Raw genomic sequence first — 14,762 nt, 5'->3', positions numbered from 1 at the left:
TCAGGAGACGAAGCGAAGAGTCGGTCGAACAGTGATTGGAGTTGAAAGGAAGATCCGTAGACGTGGTCGAGAAACAAAGCGAAGGGTCAACAAGCGGAGAACGTGAACTGAGAACTGGAGATGACCGAGGAGTCACAAGGAAGGGCGATTGTCTCTGACAAAATTCAGAAAAGGTATGGGAGCTGAGGAGGGTCTTTTAAAGGGTAAGTGGTTAATCTGGTTCTAGAGCAGAGTCAGGTGTTGTTGTTTGAGATGTGGGCGTGGACGTGACACATGCAAACAGGGGGAAAACATCCAAACTCTACACAGACTGAGCTGGATTCAAACCCATGTCCATGTGGACAGCCAAGGCACCTTAAGACACCACACACACACACATTTTAAGAATCTGCTCGTCCCATACGGGGTCGCGGGGAACCGAAGCCTACCCGGCAACACAGGGCATAAGGCCGGAGGGGGAGGGGACACACCCAGGACGGGACGCCAGTCCGCCGCAAGGCACCCCAAGCGGGACTCGAACCCCAGACCCACCGGAGAGCAGGACCTGGTCCAACCCACTGCACCACCGCGCCCCCTCCCTTAAGACACCAATGAAGGATAATTAGTGGGAATCATTAACACACCACATTCTTCAATAAGTAATGTTTTCCATCACTGCTTGTAAAATCCCACAATTCACACTGACGTGCACGTTTCATGAACATCGATTTACATTCCCAGAGTGTCACTCACAGACACGCGAGGAAAACCAAATCTCAAGTTAACCGAACAGCTTTTTAAGTTGTATATGATTCTGTAATTACAGCTGCCGCAGCCCACGAGTTTCGGTTTGCAGGGTTTAATTGGGGGAAATACAAGTTTACACATCCGCTGCTCCGAACACGGGCTCATCCCTCCCTATGATCAGCCACTTAATTAAAATGCTGCCCGCGGTCTAATTAGAGTCTCTTCTCCCGGTACGTGTTGCCGCCAATGATTCCCGCAGAAACCTGTACAGAAAACCTTTGTCACGTCAACACTTGAGCGAAAATGATCAACGACCGTTTCCGTGTGAATAATGCCTGTGAGCAGAGCCGTCACATTTGCTTTCCGCCACGTGTGTCTCGAGTGAGCGAGTGCTCCTGAAATCCCCTTTCAGACCCACTTCTCTCCAGGTCTCCTAACAACTCCATGAACTTACATAACCTCATCTGTCGTCTTTACCTCCGTATTTCCTATCAGTGCTACATGCAGCCACTCCTGTAATGTGTTCCGGAAAAAAAAAAAAAAAAACTGGGGCAGTGGACACACTGACTGGGCTTCGATGATGGTGTGTTTGTGTCTTGAGCTCCTCATCTGTGGCTAATGCAGTTGTGCGGTGTACTTTGGAGTAAAGCATCTGCTAAATGAATATATAAAAAAGATAAAAATGTAAATGTAACTTTAAAAATGCACCCCTTATCAAATCCCACAGAAATGCCACCCATACATTTACTCATTTAGCAGACGCTTTTCTCCAAAGTGACTTCCAATGAACTCTAGGTAGTGTTATCAGCTCACACACCTTATTCACCGCGGTGACTTACACTGCTAGATACTTACACTGGGTCGCTCATCCATACATCAGTGGAACACACACACACACTCTCTCCGTCACTCACACACTATGGGTGAACCTCAACAGCACGTCTTTGGACTGTGGGAGGAAACCAGAGCCCCCCAAGGAAACCCATGCAAACTCCACAGAGACTGAGTGGGGATCGAACCCATGTACTGTCACATTTGCTGTTCAGAGAGTTCAGCCTGAGCTTGGTGGATGAGGTTCAAGAGTACACTGCAGCAGGGGTGAATACCGTGGTGAAAACTGGTCAGCAAGCACTAGGTAAGCCCAGTTAGCAGGCAGATAAGGTATCCTCGCTTTTTGTATATGTCTTACAACAGATGAAAATGGTTATTAAAAGGAGCCACAGCCATAATTTGGAGAACGGCAGCAGAGGAAAGAGGCCGAAAGGGAAACGGGGAAAGAGGGAAAGTGTGGGAACAAAAAACATACAGGTCACAGCGCCGAAGAAGTATAACTTACCAAAAGTTTTGTTTTTTGGGAAATGAGCACTTGCAGGGCTACATAGAGCTCAGTTTATGGTGGTACAATAAACTCTCTTTAATAATTTAATAAAAATAATTCATCATACATTTCACAGTTCACCCAGTGAAACTAAAATTAAAAGGAAAATCTCCAATGTTTAATTAATTATAATAAAAGCAGCATAATTCTAGGTAATTATATAACAGTATATATTACCATATATGCTATGGCAGTACTATAATTAATTACAGCTAATGTGCTTCGTCTCCTTTGAAGGTACAGCGCTGCGTTCTTTACAGCAGCCATGCCAATAAGGCATTGCTGAATTTAATTTATTGGAACAGAACAAAAAATGGGAACAGAAATATGGTGGTTACATTAAAGAGGGGGAAGAAAAAAGATGTAAATTCTAATGTTTTTATCATTCACTTGAGCGTAATCATCCTTTCTCCTTCCCTTGCTATATACATATGTGTGTCTATATATATTTTTTTCTTTTACATATGTATATATGATTCAGAATTTGTGTTTTCCAAAAAAAAAAATGCATACATGAAGCACAATGTTTGAGCCACAGGGGAGTGACATTGCAAACACTGCAAGGACAATCTCCAGCTGCTTCAAACGGACACAAATGCCGCTCGGAACATGAAACTGACTGATATCTCTCCTCGGGGACCGTATGGAGTGACACAGCACTTCTGTCCGGAGCCATTCCGGACAGAGCCGTATTACTTTTAAAAAAGCTTCCTCCCGTCATCGAGAACAGATTCCAGAATGACTTGACTTGGTTTTTAACTTCACACACACACACACACACACACGCACTAGTGCCTAGCAGGGTCACGGCAATCCGGAGCCTAACCCACCAGCGCAGGGCATGATTGGACACACCCCGGATGGGATGCCAATCTACTGCAGGGCATCCCAAGCGGGACTTGAACCCCAGACCCGCCACCCAGGAGGCCTCAGCCAAACCTTCTACACCACCGCGCCTCCCGGCTTAATGAACGCAATCATGAAATATCTCAGCAAACTTTGAAACTGAAGTATATGTGCTTATGTGGAATGGGAATGAATCATTTACTGGACATAAGGTCAATCAACCTTTGCCCCCTCCGAAAAAATTACAATTTATCAATAATAAGAAGCACAGTAATTATGCCAAAAGTATGAATTCGACTCACTGAGCCATTTTTACGAATTCCTCACGGGTATTTTACACAATACAGAGGCCAAGAGCAAGAACTGTGAACTCTGTTATTCATTTATCTTGTGAGCCTTTTTTTTTTTTCCCTTGACTATTAATCCAGTGAGCCAGCAGATTGCTACAAGTCCTTATATATATGGTACGCTATTTCCAAAATAACGGATTTAAAGCACAGGGGACGGGGAGAAACATGGGATATGGCCTGCAGTAAAACAGGGCTTCTTCCTAGATGCTTAGCTGAAAAGACCTTGTTAATGGGTGCTGTTTTATTGTGTCACTTTCAGTCGCAGAAGTTCAAGGCTCCTTCTTTTATGTAACCCTGCGGAGAGGGCAATAAATATCTCCCTCCCGGAATTTTCGACACCATCCTTTTATCACGTTGCTCTCCCCTTCTTAGAGATCCAGAAAATGTAAAGGTTTTGGGTGCGTCGTCGCTTCGCTCCAAATAAACCTGCAATGAGAGGGTGAGATGTCGACCCCCGGCGGAGCCCACTGTCGATCCAGTGGCCGGCAGCGAGCGCTGGGGTTCTGTCGTCGCTTTTTATTGTAGCCCGCAGGCAGTTTGAGCCAACGACTGCTTGCCAAGATGTATCATGACGCCGGGCATCTTGTGAGGTCCAGAGGCCTCAGGTTCAATTCAGTCACCTTGAGAATGAAAATTTCCTTCATTCAGTGGCCACAGGTGAGGTGCTGGTGGTCACCCCCCCACGTGTTTGGAAAGTGAGCTCAAGGAGCAAAGCCCAGAAAGGGGGCAGCTGGTGGTGCAGTGGTTGGGGCTGCTCCTTCTCTATTCAATGGTCATGGGTTCAAACCCCACCCTGTGCTGTTGTAGTGTTGACCAAGGGTACTTACCCTAAAGTTGCTCTTGGGGTCATTATGTAGCTGTATACCTGAGCAGATTGTTCTAAACTGGTAACATTCATAAGATGCTTTTCTCTGAAGCAACTTAGTTTTTATTGCATGAGCTCAATCTATGTATCTTGGTACAGCACTTACAGAAAGTGGGATATGAAACGCTGTCCTTCCACCCATAAGGCAGCACCTCGACCCAAGACGCCACCAGCTCTCGGGACAAGCAAACCCTGGATCATTTAGTAATTATTATTTTTTGTCACTGTCACTAATTAAAAATGTGTTGACCTTGTTTGGGTCATCACCTCGCAGTCTGTATGTTGTTGGTTCAAATTCCACTCCTGCTTTAGTGCCCTTTGCTCGGGGCACTTATCGTATGTTACTGCAGTAAGAATATCCTGCTGTAAATCACAGTAAAGTTGGCTATGTAACATTGTAAAACGTCTTAGACAAAGACGTCAATCTAAGTGAAGATTAACTGTAATAATGTACATCCCCCGTGTTTGTTTTTCAAAGAAATAAATGTCTGCGTCCCCTTTTGGGGGGAGGGGGCCGCTTCGCAGCCGATCGCGCGCCCACCCCCACAGCGCGCGCGCGCTCACCCTGCGTCCTGCGCGCTCAGCGTCACTTGCGCTCGCGGCGCGGAGGGGTTAAAATCTGCGCTTCATCTCCCCGCGTCTCACTCGCTCGCGCTCCTCCGCGCCTCCTCCTCCTTCTCCTCTTGCTGTCTTCCGTTTTTTTTTTTTTTTCCCCCCCTTTCTTTCTCTCTCTCCGAGCAGCGACCACACTTCGCAGACTTAGCGCGTCGCGAACGAGCCGGAGCTCGCGCCCTTCAGCGGAGCCGCCGCCGCCGCCGCCGTCCGCCGGGCGCGAGGACGTGGAGCCGTGCCCGTCACGCGGGATGCTCGTCTCGCCGCGCCCGCTTCCATAAGCGAGGGGTCCCCTCCCCAGTACAGCGCGAAAGGCTGGTGGTGGTGATGATGATGATGATGATGATCATGATGATTTAGAGGTGACCCGACGGAAGGCGGCCACCCTGTAAAATCCCCGAGCGGCTCCTCGCGCTGCTCTCAAAGTTCGGCGGCAGCTTGCGCACCGGCGGAAGACGCTCCGCGCGCCGGCCGGGCGTTACACTGTGGCTGTGAGGGGAAGGTGGGGAGGGGGGGGGCGAGACCCCGGAGTTGCCTTCACCTCCCGCCCCTCCGCAGCCGGACTCAGACAGACTGTCACTGACTGTGCCGCGGGAATCCCGGGCGCCGCCGGACGCGTGGATTTAACGCGGCGCCTTGAACGTGTCGGATGAACATCGTCGGGGCTCCTCACCTTCTGGCCGGACCACGCAGGTAAGAGCCACGCGCCACGCGCCACGCACGCCTCGGGTGGCAACGCGAGGAGGAGTCGTCGCCGCGCGCCAGATGATCGCACAGATGCGCGCGCGGGCTTCGCGGAGTTCACCGCACATAAAGTTCTGTCCGTTACGAACCGATGAGAAATGAGCTCGCGCGACTCCGCGTGCGGCTCCGTGCCCTTATTTTTCCGCTCATCTTACTGTCATTTCGACCAAGTCATTATGCAAAATATTGTGGTTGAACCCAGTGTGAAATTATGTCGCTTTTGCTACCGCTTATTTATTTATTTATTTTTTTCCAATTCACCCCGTCCTGACCGTCAGGGTCCGTCACAATAAATCATACTGGGGGAGGGGGAGAATAAAAATTTAGTTTACCTTCAGTGAAAAGTTTGTTTGAAACACAGCCTGGTCCGCGGTGTTGTGCTGGACATGGTATTTCGGTGGTGGTTCACGACGGTTGCGTGTCACTGAGGTTCCGCGTGCGCCGTTAGTTGACCTGAAAGGAGGCAGAAAGAGAAGCGGAGAGAAGGAAGCGCTGATGGAGGGAAGGAGCGGGATGCTGCGGTGCGCGGAGATGCTCAGGAGCCACATGGCTGATGATGATGGCTCTCTGTGTGTGTGTGTGTGTGTGAGTGAGTGTGTGAGTGATTGAGGAGCATCAGGGAGATGAAGCCAAAGAGCTCATCCGGGTGGCAGAAGCGAAGAAGAGAAGAACGCTGACAATGACACGCGTGATCATCAGATCATCATCACGCTTATGATCAGCCTTGCAGCTCAGCCTTCATTCATGGTCTCCATCAGGAGAAGGTGTGAGGAGCTCAAACAACTTAATAACAGTCTTGGCGACGGTAAAGAACGTGATTCGTGACTGCGCGCACTTTTTTTTCCTCTCTTCTTTTGCATCATGTGGTTCCTTTATGTGAAAATGTGCTTTATGACCGATGCTGTGCCTCGTGCTTGTTATTTCTGGCTTGGTGCAATGTCACTCATAAAAGCTGCCTTCTTCTTCTCGTATAAATACATGGAGACAGAGCCAGTGGCCACAGCAGAGCGGCTCAGGAGAGGAAAAGAACATCATCTCCTTTTTCCATCCTCATGTGAAGACAGGAGAAAGTTTTTTTTTTTTTTTTTTGTTTAAAGGGATTCTGCCAGTGAGGAGGGAAAAAGAAAAAAACTTCCCTAGGGAACAGTTCACTTTTCCACAAAACTGCGGCTTAGAGGGGATTTAGTGCACGAAAAGGGATTACAATGAGCTGTTAATAATTATATACTTAATTTTACGTGGCAGATATTCAGCTGGAGCCTCAATGTCAACTGAGGGGATGGAGCGACTCACACATCTATTTTAAGGTCTTTTGAAACGAAACAAATCGTCCAGGAGAAGACTTAAAGTGAATATTTCTCATTATTATTATTATCAATATTATGCGTCCCCGCTGTTATTTCAGTGTAGAACTGCGCTGCTTTTTCGGGTCAATAGAAGGAGGTAAAATACATGTTTAAATATGAACGCTATTTTCCTTTTCAAGTTCTTTGGTTTAGAGCTTTAAAATTTTATAACTGTGAAGCTGACCCCCCCACCCCCCTTAAACCTTCCTGTTAAGCAGGAAAAGCATGTAAAAGGAGCGCAAATGTCTCCAAAATGCGCACTCTGACTCTGTCTGCTCTGATATATAATAAATTGAAATAACGGTAAACACATTTTTTTTTTTTTTTAAACCTCAAGCAGTTACACCGCAGACGCATGATTTAAATTTAATACAGTTAAAACAAAGAGACGCTCGATTCAAATCTGGGCTCCTGCGGGAAATAAATGTTTAAAAATGGAGGAAGCAGTTTGACTTTAAACACTTTAACAGAAAAAAAAAACTTCTAAAACTTTTCTCATTAAAATGAATCAGAAGGGCTCATCTAATGGCATTCCATAAATCAGCCAAACAGGAGCACTTGTATAAGTACTATATATGATTAATGACACAAGGTGGCGGGATTTTATCCATTATTTTACAAATATATTTCTCCCTGAGCAGTAAATAATTATTTACTGTGAGCCGGACAACGTGTTGGGCTCGCCGTGTTCGTTCAGGTTGTGCAGCTGCTGTTCATCTCAGGCTTCCTTGGAAATGCAAGGAAAGGGAAGCTCTTGGCTGAGGAGAGCGATGGCTGTGAGGAACGTGTGATGCTTCTGGAACTCCGATGAGTGCCATATGACACGTCGAAGCCCGGCATGAAAAAGTGACACATCTCTAACAAGGAGACGACATCCCATTTCGGCGCCCGGGCTCGCGGTCTCCCAGCGCTCGGCGGCCCTCGGCAGTCATCATCAGACTGCTTGACAGCTTGATTACAAAGGTGTCCGACTTAACGATGATGCTTCAAGGTGTAAGGGAATTTTATATGCACCTGCCTGGCAACCTGCGAGCAAAGGTGTGGAGATCACAGTGAAACTTTCCTCAGCTGGGATCAAAAATACCCCTCTCCTTAAAAACACACACTGGCTACCAGTACTTGAAAGCTGCCGATCTTCTCGTTTGAAAGAACACGACATGGCAATAAATATACAGACGGAAATAAACACACACATAGAAATACTACATATCCGCATTGTGGCGTTTTGCATCCACCAATCACATAAAACATTAAAACCATGATACACAGATGAAAAATGAAATAAGACGGTACAAATATGTCAACATATATTGACCAGAAAGCCATAATATTTCTACGCCATGAAGCTGACTTAATACATACCGTCCATTTGCTGTATTTGACTTCAAAGAAATGCCAGTTAATATGGAACGCAGGCATATATGCGTTTACATAAATACAGTGTATCCGTACGATTGTTTATGGATGCTTTACAGAAAACATTAAAAGTACAGCCTGCGAGTGAGAAATTAAGTGAAACAGGGGAAATATTCCAATCTATATGAGCCAGAATGTAATATTCTTAAGGTGTGTGCTATCCATTTCCCCAACTTGAGTTCAGACCGGGTTTAATTAAAGATTTCCATATTTTCCTACGTTTTCTTGGAAATTTTCAGTCAACGGATTGGAACGACTTGCAGCGAGTTGCGAGTAAAGCTGCTGTCGTGCGAAGGTGCCAAATGCCCGGAAAGGCTTTGCATTGAAAGAAATGAAGCTGCTGTCAGGTACGAGTTGCAGGCGGTTCCTGGGCCTCCTCCGGAATCCCTGTTGGTCCCCCCCACCCCCACCTCCACCCACCGGTCCAATCGCAGCGACACGGCTGGATGTCGATGCGTGTCTGTTGAGGACTTTATCCGTCTCGGTTTGTGGATGTGCTTGATTTGCCTCGGGACATCTCTCTGTCAGCTGCTGTTCCCGCCTGATCTTTTTGTGGGCGGAACTTGTTGATTCCTCTCCTTTCATTTTGTACATGTACATCTTGTTGATGCGTCTCTTTGTTCTGGGCATGTGGACCTTCTGACTCCGAGGAAGCGTGGATGTAGCTCAGCTCTTTGTTCTTTCCACGTGGAACCTGCAGGGTCTATCGTGCGCTAGAGTCGGCAAACCCTCCCAGGAGCCACGTATAATATGTGCGTTGCAGCATGCCACAGCTCTCTCTGTGTGTGTGTGTGTGTGTTTCTGTTTGTGCTTTCTTGGAACTTTAAGACCCTTCTTCTCTTTTCCTGTACAGATGGTCCCCGACTTACGATGGGGTTATGTTCTGATAAATCCATCCTAAGTCGAAAATATCGTATGTCGGAAATACATTTTATACACCCAACCTACCGAACATCATAGCCCAGCATACGTGCGATGGCCATTACGGGATTGCTGCCTTCACGCTGGGCAGTTTCTCCTCAAGAGTAATCGCCCTCCTCTTCTTCTCGCCAGTAGCAGCAGACACAGATGGACATATCGTAGACACGATGGATGCGCAAAAAACAACATGGATACATTGATCCAAAAAAACGCTGGAAACACAGAACGCTGTAGAGCATCGGCTGTATTACACTAACGACCGTGCGGCAGACTGGGAGATGCGGATCGCCGCTGCTGCCCAGCATCACGAGAGAGTATCGTACTGCATATCGCTCGCCCAGGAAAAAAAATTTCAATTCAAAATTCAAAGTACGGTTTCTACTGAATGTATCGCTTATCGTGCCATCGTAAAGTCGAAAAACGTAAGTTGGACCATCGTAACTCGGGTAGCGTCTGTACATGATTGCGTTTGTCTCTAGGCCACCTCCTGCCTTGTGTGTTTGTGTAAACAGTCTTTCTCCAACGCTGTGAAGGTAGTTTGCTCCTTGGAAACCCTTGATAATATCAGATCTCATCAACTGGAAATGAAATTACCGTAAGTTTCAGTGTTAAAAATGTCAGGCCTCAAATTGGGAAAATACCACAAAATCCCATTAAAATGGACTTCTGTTACTCCACTAAACATTAAGTCATTTCATAACAAGGTAGTTTCCCATCATTATTTACTTTACAATACTGTATGTTGTTCATCCTGCATTCCTTCAGCTCTTCCATTGCTCCTACATACTGTACACTTTACAAACAGTCATTAAGAAAACATACGGAAATATGAAAGTCAACGGTTATGCATTAATTCAGTGAAGACCAAAGAAATCAATGAAAACAATGTGAAATAATTGACACTCGGACAAGTGGACATGGTTTGGACAGTCCAAACAGGGCCGTGATCACTGAGATTTTAACAGGTGAAACTAGCAAGCAAGGGGCGAAGGAGGGTGAGAACTTAACGCAGCACGACACAAACTATCACCGAGAAGACGATCTCACGGTGGCTCTGGTCTCGTGCCGCTCGACCTCCAGAAGATGTGCAAAATCCAAATCGTTCTTCACAAATGCAAGAAATACATAAGCCAAGTAGAGGTATTCGATGAAACCTCTCGTAAGGTCAAAATCTCATTACCGGACTTGGTGTATCTCGGGATGACTGTGCATTTCTTTTACATATGTATATATGCGTATGCCTTCCGTGTGTGTGTGTGTGTGTGTGTGTGTGTGTGTGTGTGTGTGTGTGTGAGCAAGCTGGCTTGGAGCAAAGAGACTCCCCCCTTCTCAGTATGTGTCCTCGCGTACAGTGCCTCTAGGAAACAGGCAGGTATTCCCTGGACGTTTGCCCCCAAGCTGACCCTGTTCCTCGTCCCACAGATGCGCCCCACCATGTCTTGGTTCTGGTGTCTGTGGATTAGCGCCAGCGCCGTTCTGCTCTGCCAAGCCTCTCTGTACGACACCATCCAGCAGCACCACCTGGCCAGCCCTGGCCGCAGCTCCATCCAGATCCTCGGTGAGTGTCCGCGTTCCCACCCGTCACGTACACGTCGGCGTGTTTGGTTAACGAATGAATCCATGGCCGCGGTCTGCCGTGAGCTCCGACCGCTACGTTTCGATAGACGGTCGGAGTGGGAGACGAAGAGGTGTTTGGGAACGGCGAGGTGATCGCATCTCTTAGAGCAATAACCCCCCGGTGAAGATCAGCATTGTGGCTTCCGCTCGCTCAACGGTGCTGAGGTTGATTTCGAAAAGCGAGGCTATCGCTTCAACATGCTGATAGACGAATCCTCCAGAACCGCTCTGTGCTTGAACGTATTGATTTCCACTGACCGTGACTTGTACTGCCAGACCCCCGATGTATAACCGAACCTTAAAACGCCTGATTTCTGTGTAAAAAAAAAAAAAAAAAAAAGAAAAAAACAAATAGAAAACACGAGGCAATGGACTCCCTCCAGTAGCTATAATGGAGAGAAGAACAAGTCTATAAAGTAGGCTTGTTGGCTTGGCTCGGTCAACAGCGCATAAAGGAACTACAATGTGCTTTTAACACTGAAATCCATTCCTGAAGCAGCTGAACACAAGGTCACGCCAAAGTATTCTAGTGGGACACAAGTTGGATTATAAAGTTCTAATGCTTATTAAACATTAATGCTGTCTCTGGCTTTCATGAAAAAGCCTGCATGCAGAAGCAGAAAATAAAAGCGCCCCGGTTGCTGGACACGGGCAGGGGAATGACCGTATGTCGTCTTACACACGACACGGTATTGGCACGCGAGAGCGGAAGTCATCCTTGACTCGGTCATGTCTGAATAAAGGAGATGAGTGTTTCTTCCTGGCTGCTTCACGCATCGAGTCGCACGGCCAGAAGCTGTCACTGGAAAGGAGCACGCTGACGTAAGCGCTCCGGACTCATTAATCCAAACCGGGCAAATGGAGTGGGATGAGCAAGAGAAAAGCCCAAATTAATTTTTAAAAGTGTGCTTCCAGGTTTTTCCACGCTTGGCGCAGCCCGGTGCCAAAACTGTACAAGAAAGTGTATGCCCTACAGTAAGTGTCTCCTGAATTATGCAGGAGGCCAGCAAAACAAAATCCAGCCTGCAGCAGATGGAACGTTAGGTAGGTTACGGGTGAGAAATCCCTCCGCTGTTTATATGCGGGAGGTCCGAGCCGCCTTGTTAGCGAGACTTGCTTGAACACACAGCGAGACGCGTGCGCGCACCTCGGAGCGGATATCATTACACTTGATATTACCGATTTTAGCGGAACGCGAGTAAAGCGAGCAGAACAAGGAGAGCCCATGAGGGCTTTGGGCAGGACGATAAGAAAGGCTTCGGCGGAAGAATCCGAAGGTACATTTTCTAGTGCGTGTTCATAAAAATCCCTTTCCAGTTACTATTCAGAGTGTATACCTCCCATATCAGATTAATAATGTACCCTCGCAAGTCTGGATTCAGATCGTACCCCATCCAGTCCATATTCAGAGTGCACTCCTTCTGATCCACACTAATAACGTAAATTCCTCCTCCGTTTCAGTGTCCCCTTCCTGAACGGGATTCAAAGTGCACCATTCCCGCTCCGTATTCAGAGTCCCTTTCCAGATCAAGACTAATAATATAACCTTCCCAATCCAGATTGTTTACCCTTCCAGATCCAGATTAATAATGTATCCTTCCAAGTCCAGACTGAGAATGTACTCGATCCAGTCCGCATTCAGAGCATATCCTTCACGCTCCATGTTCAGTGCACCCTTTCAGATCCAGATTAATGATGTAACCTTCCTGCTCTATACTCAGTGTACCCTGTCCTGTTCCTCGATCACGGTGCGCTCTTCCCACTCCGTACCCAGCGCACCCCGTCCAGTTCCCTATTCAGAGTGTGCCCCTCCCGCTCTATATTCAGAATTTACCCCGTTCCGTCGTTATTCGGCGTGTCCTTCCCGCTCCGTATTCAGAAGTTACCCTTCGGTCCGAACTCGGATGAATGACACATGCCCGTGCCCGCATGCTCCGTCGCTGTGCCAAAAACGCAGCGCAAAGAACGCAGAGAATGGCAGAAAGTATTGCTCTCGCATCTGCCTTGTTTAGCGGAGTGTCTCCGACAGGAGAGCTGTGGTGTATCTTTCTGTGGAGCTACATTTGTTGTGATGCAATTACTAGGAGATAAAGCCAAAAATCAATTTGAGCCACCCCCCAACCCCCAACCCCCACCATGAGAATTGTGTTAACGGTTCTAAGCTGAGCTGTTTTCTTGGAATTGAAATACTGTGGAAAAGGTATTTCGATTAGAGCCGATTTAATGGTTGTGAAACGTACTCCAGTTTCAGAATCTATATGGATATCTACATAATGAATGGTTCTCAGACATACCTGCATGTATATCATAGGCATTTTAAGCTGATATACACGATATGCAATACCTACAAACAGTGCAGTATGTTAGGGCATTGATTGGGCGGTTATATGTATCTATTCAGAGTCACAGTCGACTTGAGTTACATAGAAATGATACAAACAATAAATCGAACTGGAATAAAGTCAATGATGATGATAGTGACGATTATTATTATTTTTATTATGGGAAGGAGGTTATTAGGCATATTTGTTAACTCAGTGACCTTGCAGTCAAAGAGGTTGGATCCAAATTCTGCTGATGTACTTGTAATGAAGGAACTTAGCCTGTATTGCTCCAGTAAAATGAATCTGCTGTATCCATTGGTAAATCGCTGTAAGAAGTTTGGGGGAAAAGCATCACCCACACGAATTAATAATAATCATCAGTAATGTGTTTTGCCACTTCCTCGGGAAACGTACAGAACATTTGGATTTTGTTACTATGGTCAAAAAGCAAAGAGGAGCAGACAATGGGAAGAAGCCCTACTTTGGCTAAACAAATGTTGTTAAATGCACGACGTGCTTTCCGGCGACCCCTTGTCAGATGCTGTCCGAATCGAGGCCCAGCCTCTCATCTCCGGGGCCTTGCGCAGCTGGGCGGGTGACGGGTCGCTTCCAGCCAGAGGCACCGGGTCCAGGGGTGAACCCGAATCCTCGGAAGCTGGCGAGCGGAGCGGGGGCGGCGGGCGGTCCTGCGGACCCTCGATAGCGCTGGAGCACAGCATTCAGGGCCGGGGCCGTAGCTGGATGCAGATGAAATCCTCAAGCATTGCGGCATTTGACTAAGTTTGAAAAATCGACCGGCTCGTAAAACAGGAGCAGGCAGAATGCCGCGCGCATATAAAATATGGACGGATCTTTTTCTCTCTGTCTCTCTCTCTCTCTCGCTATTTTTTTTTTCCCCGTGACAAATCTTCTACCCAGGGCTACGATTCAGACTGAGTAACAGTTGTACAGCAGCTTCATCACCTGCTCGAGAGCAGCGCGGCTTTCTCCCATGAGCCTCTGCCAGGCAGCCTCCCCGCGTCCCGGCAAGGCAAGATTGATGGCGCTCCGACTCCGGGAAGCCAATTCTAGTCTCTCAAGAAATAATCCGGTACATTGACAGATGAGCGGAATCTGACGTGGCGCGGGCCTCATTCGGGCCTCCCCGCACCTGGCTAATGAAAGGCATGCCAGTCTGGGCCCGGGAAAATAAGGACTGAGCGTTCGGAGCCGCTGGTGCTGACTGAAGGCGGGGTCGGAGCGCATCGCGTGCCGCGATGAAGGTTTCGCCGTTATGTGCCTGGACCGTGGAGGGGGAGGGTGTCGTGCAGGGGGCGCGTGATTACGATTATTGTGATTTATCATTGCGGCGTAATGCGCCTTCAGATGAAACTTTTCACCTCTGCTGAGCACCGTGTTGCGAATATTGTTGTTGATGTCTCTGCCTGGCGGACCCTGTTACGCCAACTGACTCGCGACTTCACGCATTTTTACAGCAGGATGCTTTACTGGAGCGGTTCAAGCCGAGTTCATTTACATTTATTCATTCTTTCTTTTCTCCAACTTGACCTGCAGTGTGACGTTTATAGTGATCTACCCATTTATGCAGCAGGGTAATTTTAAGGTGGGTAAATTGCC

At 47.4% G+C, this 14,762-nt stretch overlaps 1 protein-coding gene across 3 annotated transcripts in view; it reads left to right on the top strand.

Moving 5' to 3' along the window:
- The first annotated feature begins 5,099 nt into the window (after positions 1–5,099).
- Positions 5,100–14,762, top strand: part of tafa1b (TAFA chemokine like family member 1b) — a 153,901-nt gene continuing 144,238 nt past the window's right edge. For all 3 annotated transcript variants that reach the window (XR_001965225.2, XR_001965226.2, XM_018734061.2), the window contains exons 1-2: positions 5,100–5,470; positions 10,627–10,762. Coding sequence is in view for 1 of the 3 variants with exons in the window: in XM_018734061.2 (XP_018589577.1) it covers positions 10,627–10,762 (136 nt within the window). In the remaining 2 variants the exon portion in view is untranslated. The remainder of the gene's footprint in view (positions 5,471–10,626; positions 10,763–14,762) is intronic.

Source organism: Scleropages formosus, chromosome 22, assembly GCF_900964775.1.
Source record: "Scleropages formosus chromosome 22, fSclFor1.1, whole genome shotgun sequence".
Classification (NCBI taxonomy): Eukaryota; Metazoa; Chordata; class Actinopteri; order Osteoglossiformes; family Osteoglossidae; genus Scleropages; species Scleropages formosus.
The sequence above is the reverse complement of the archived record's forward strand: the minus strand, read 5'-3'. Positions and strand labels throughout refer to the sequence as shown.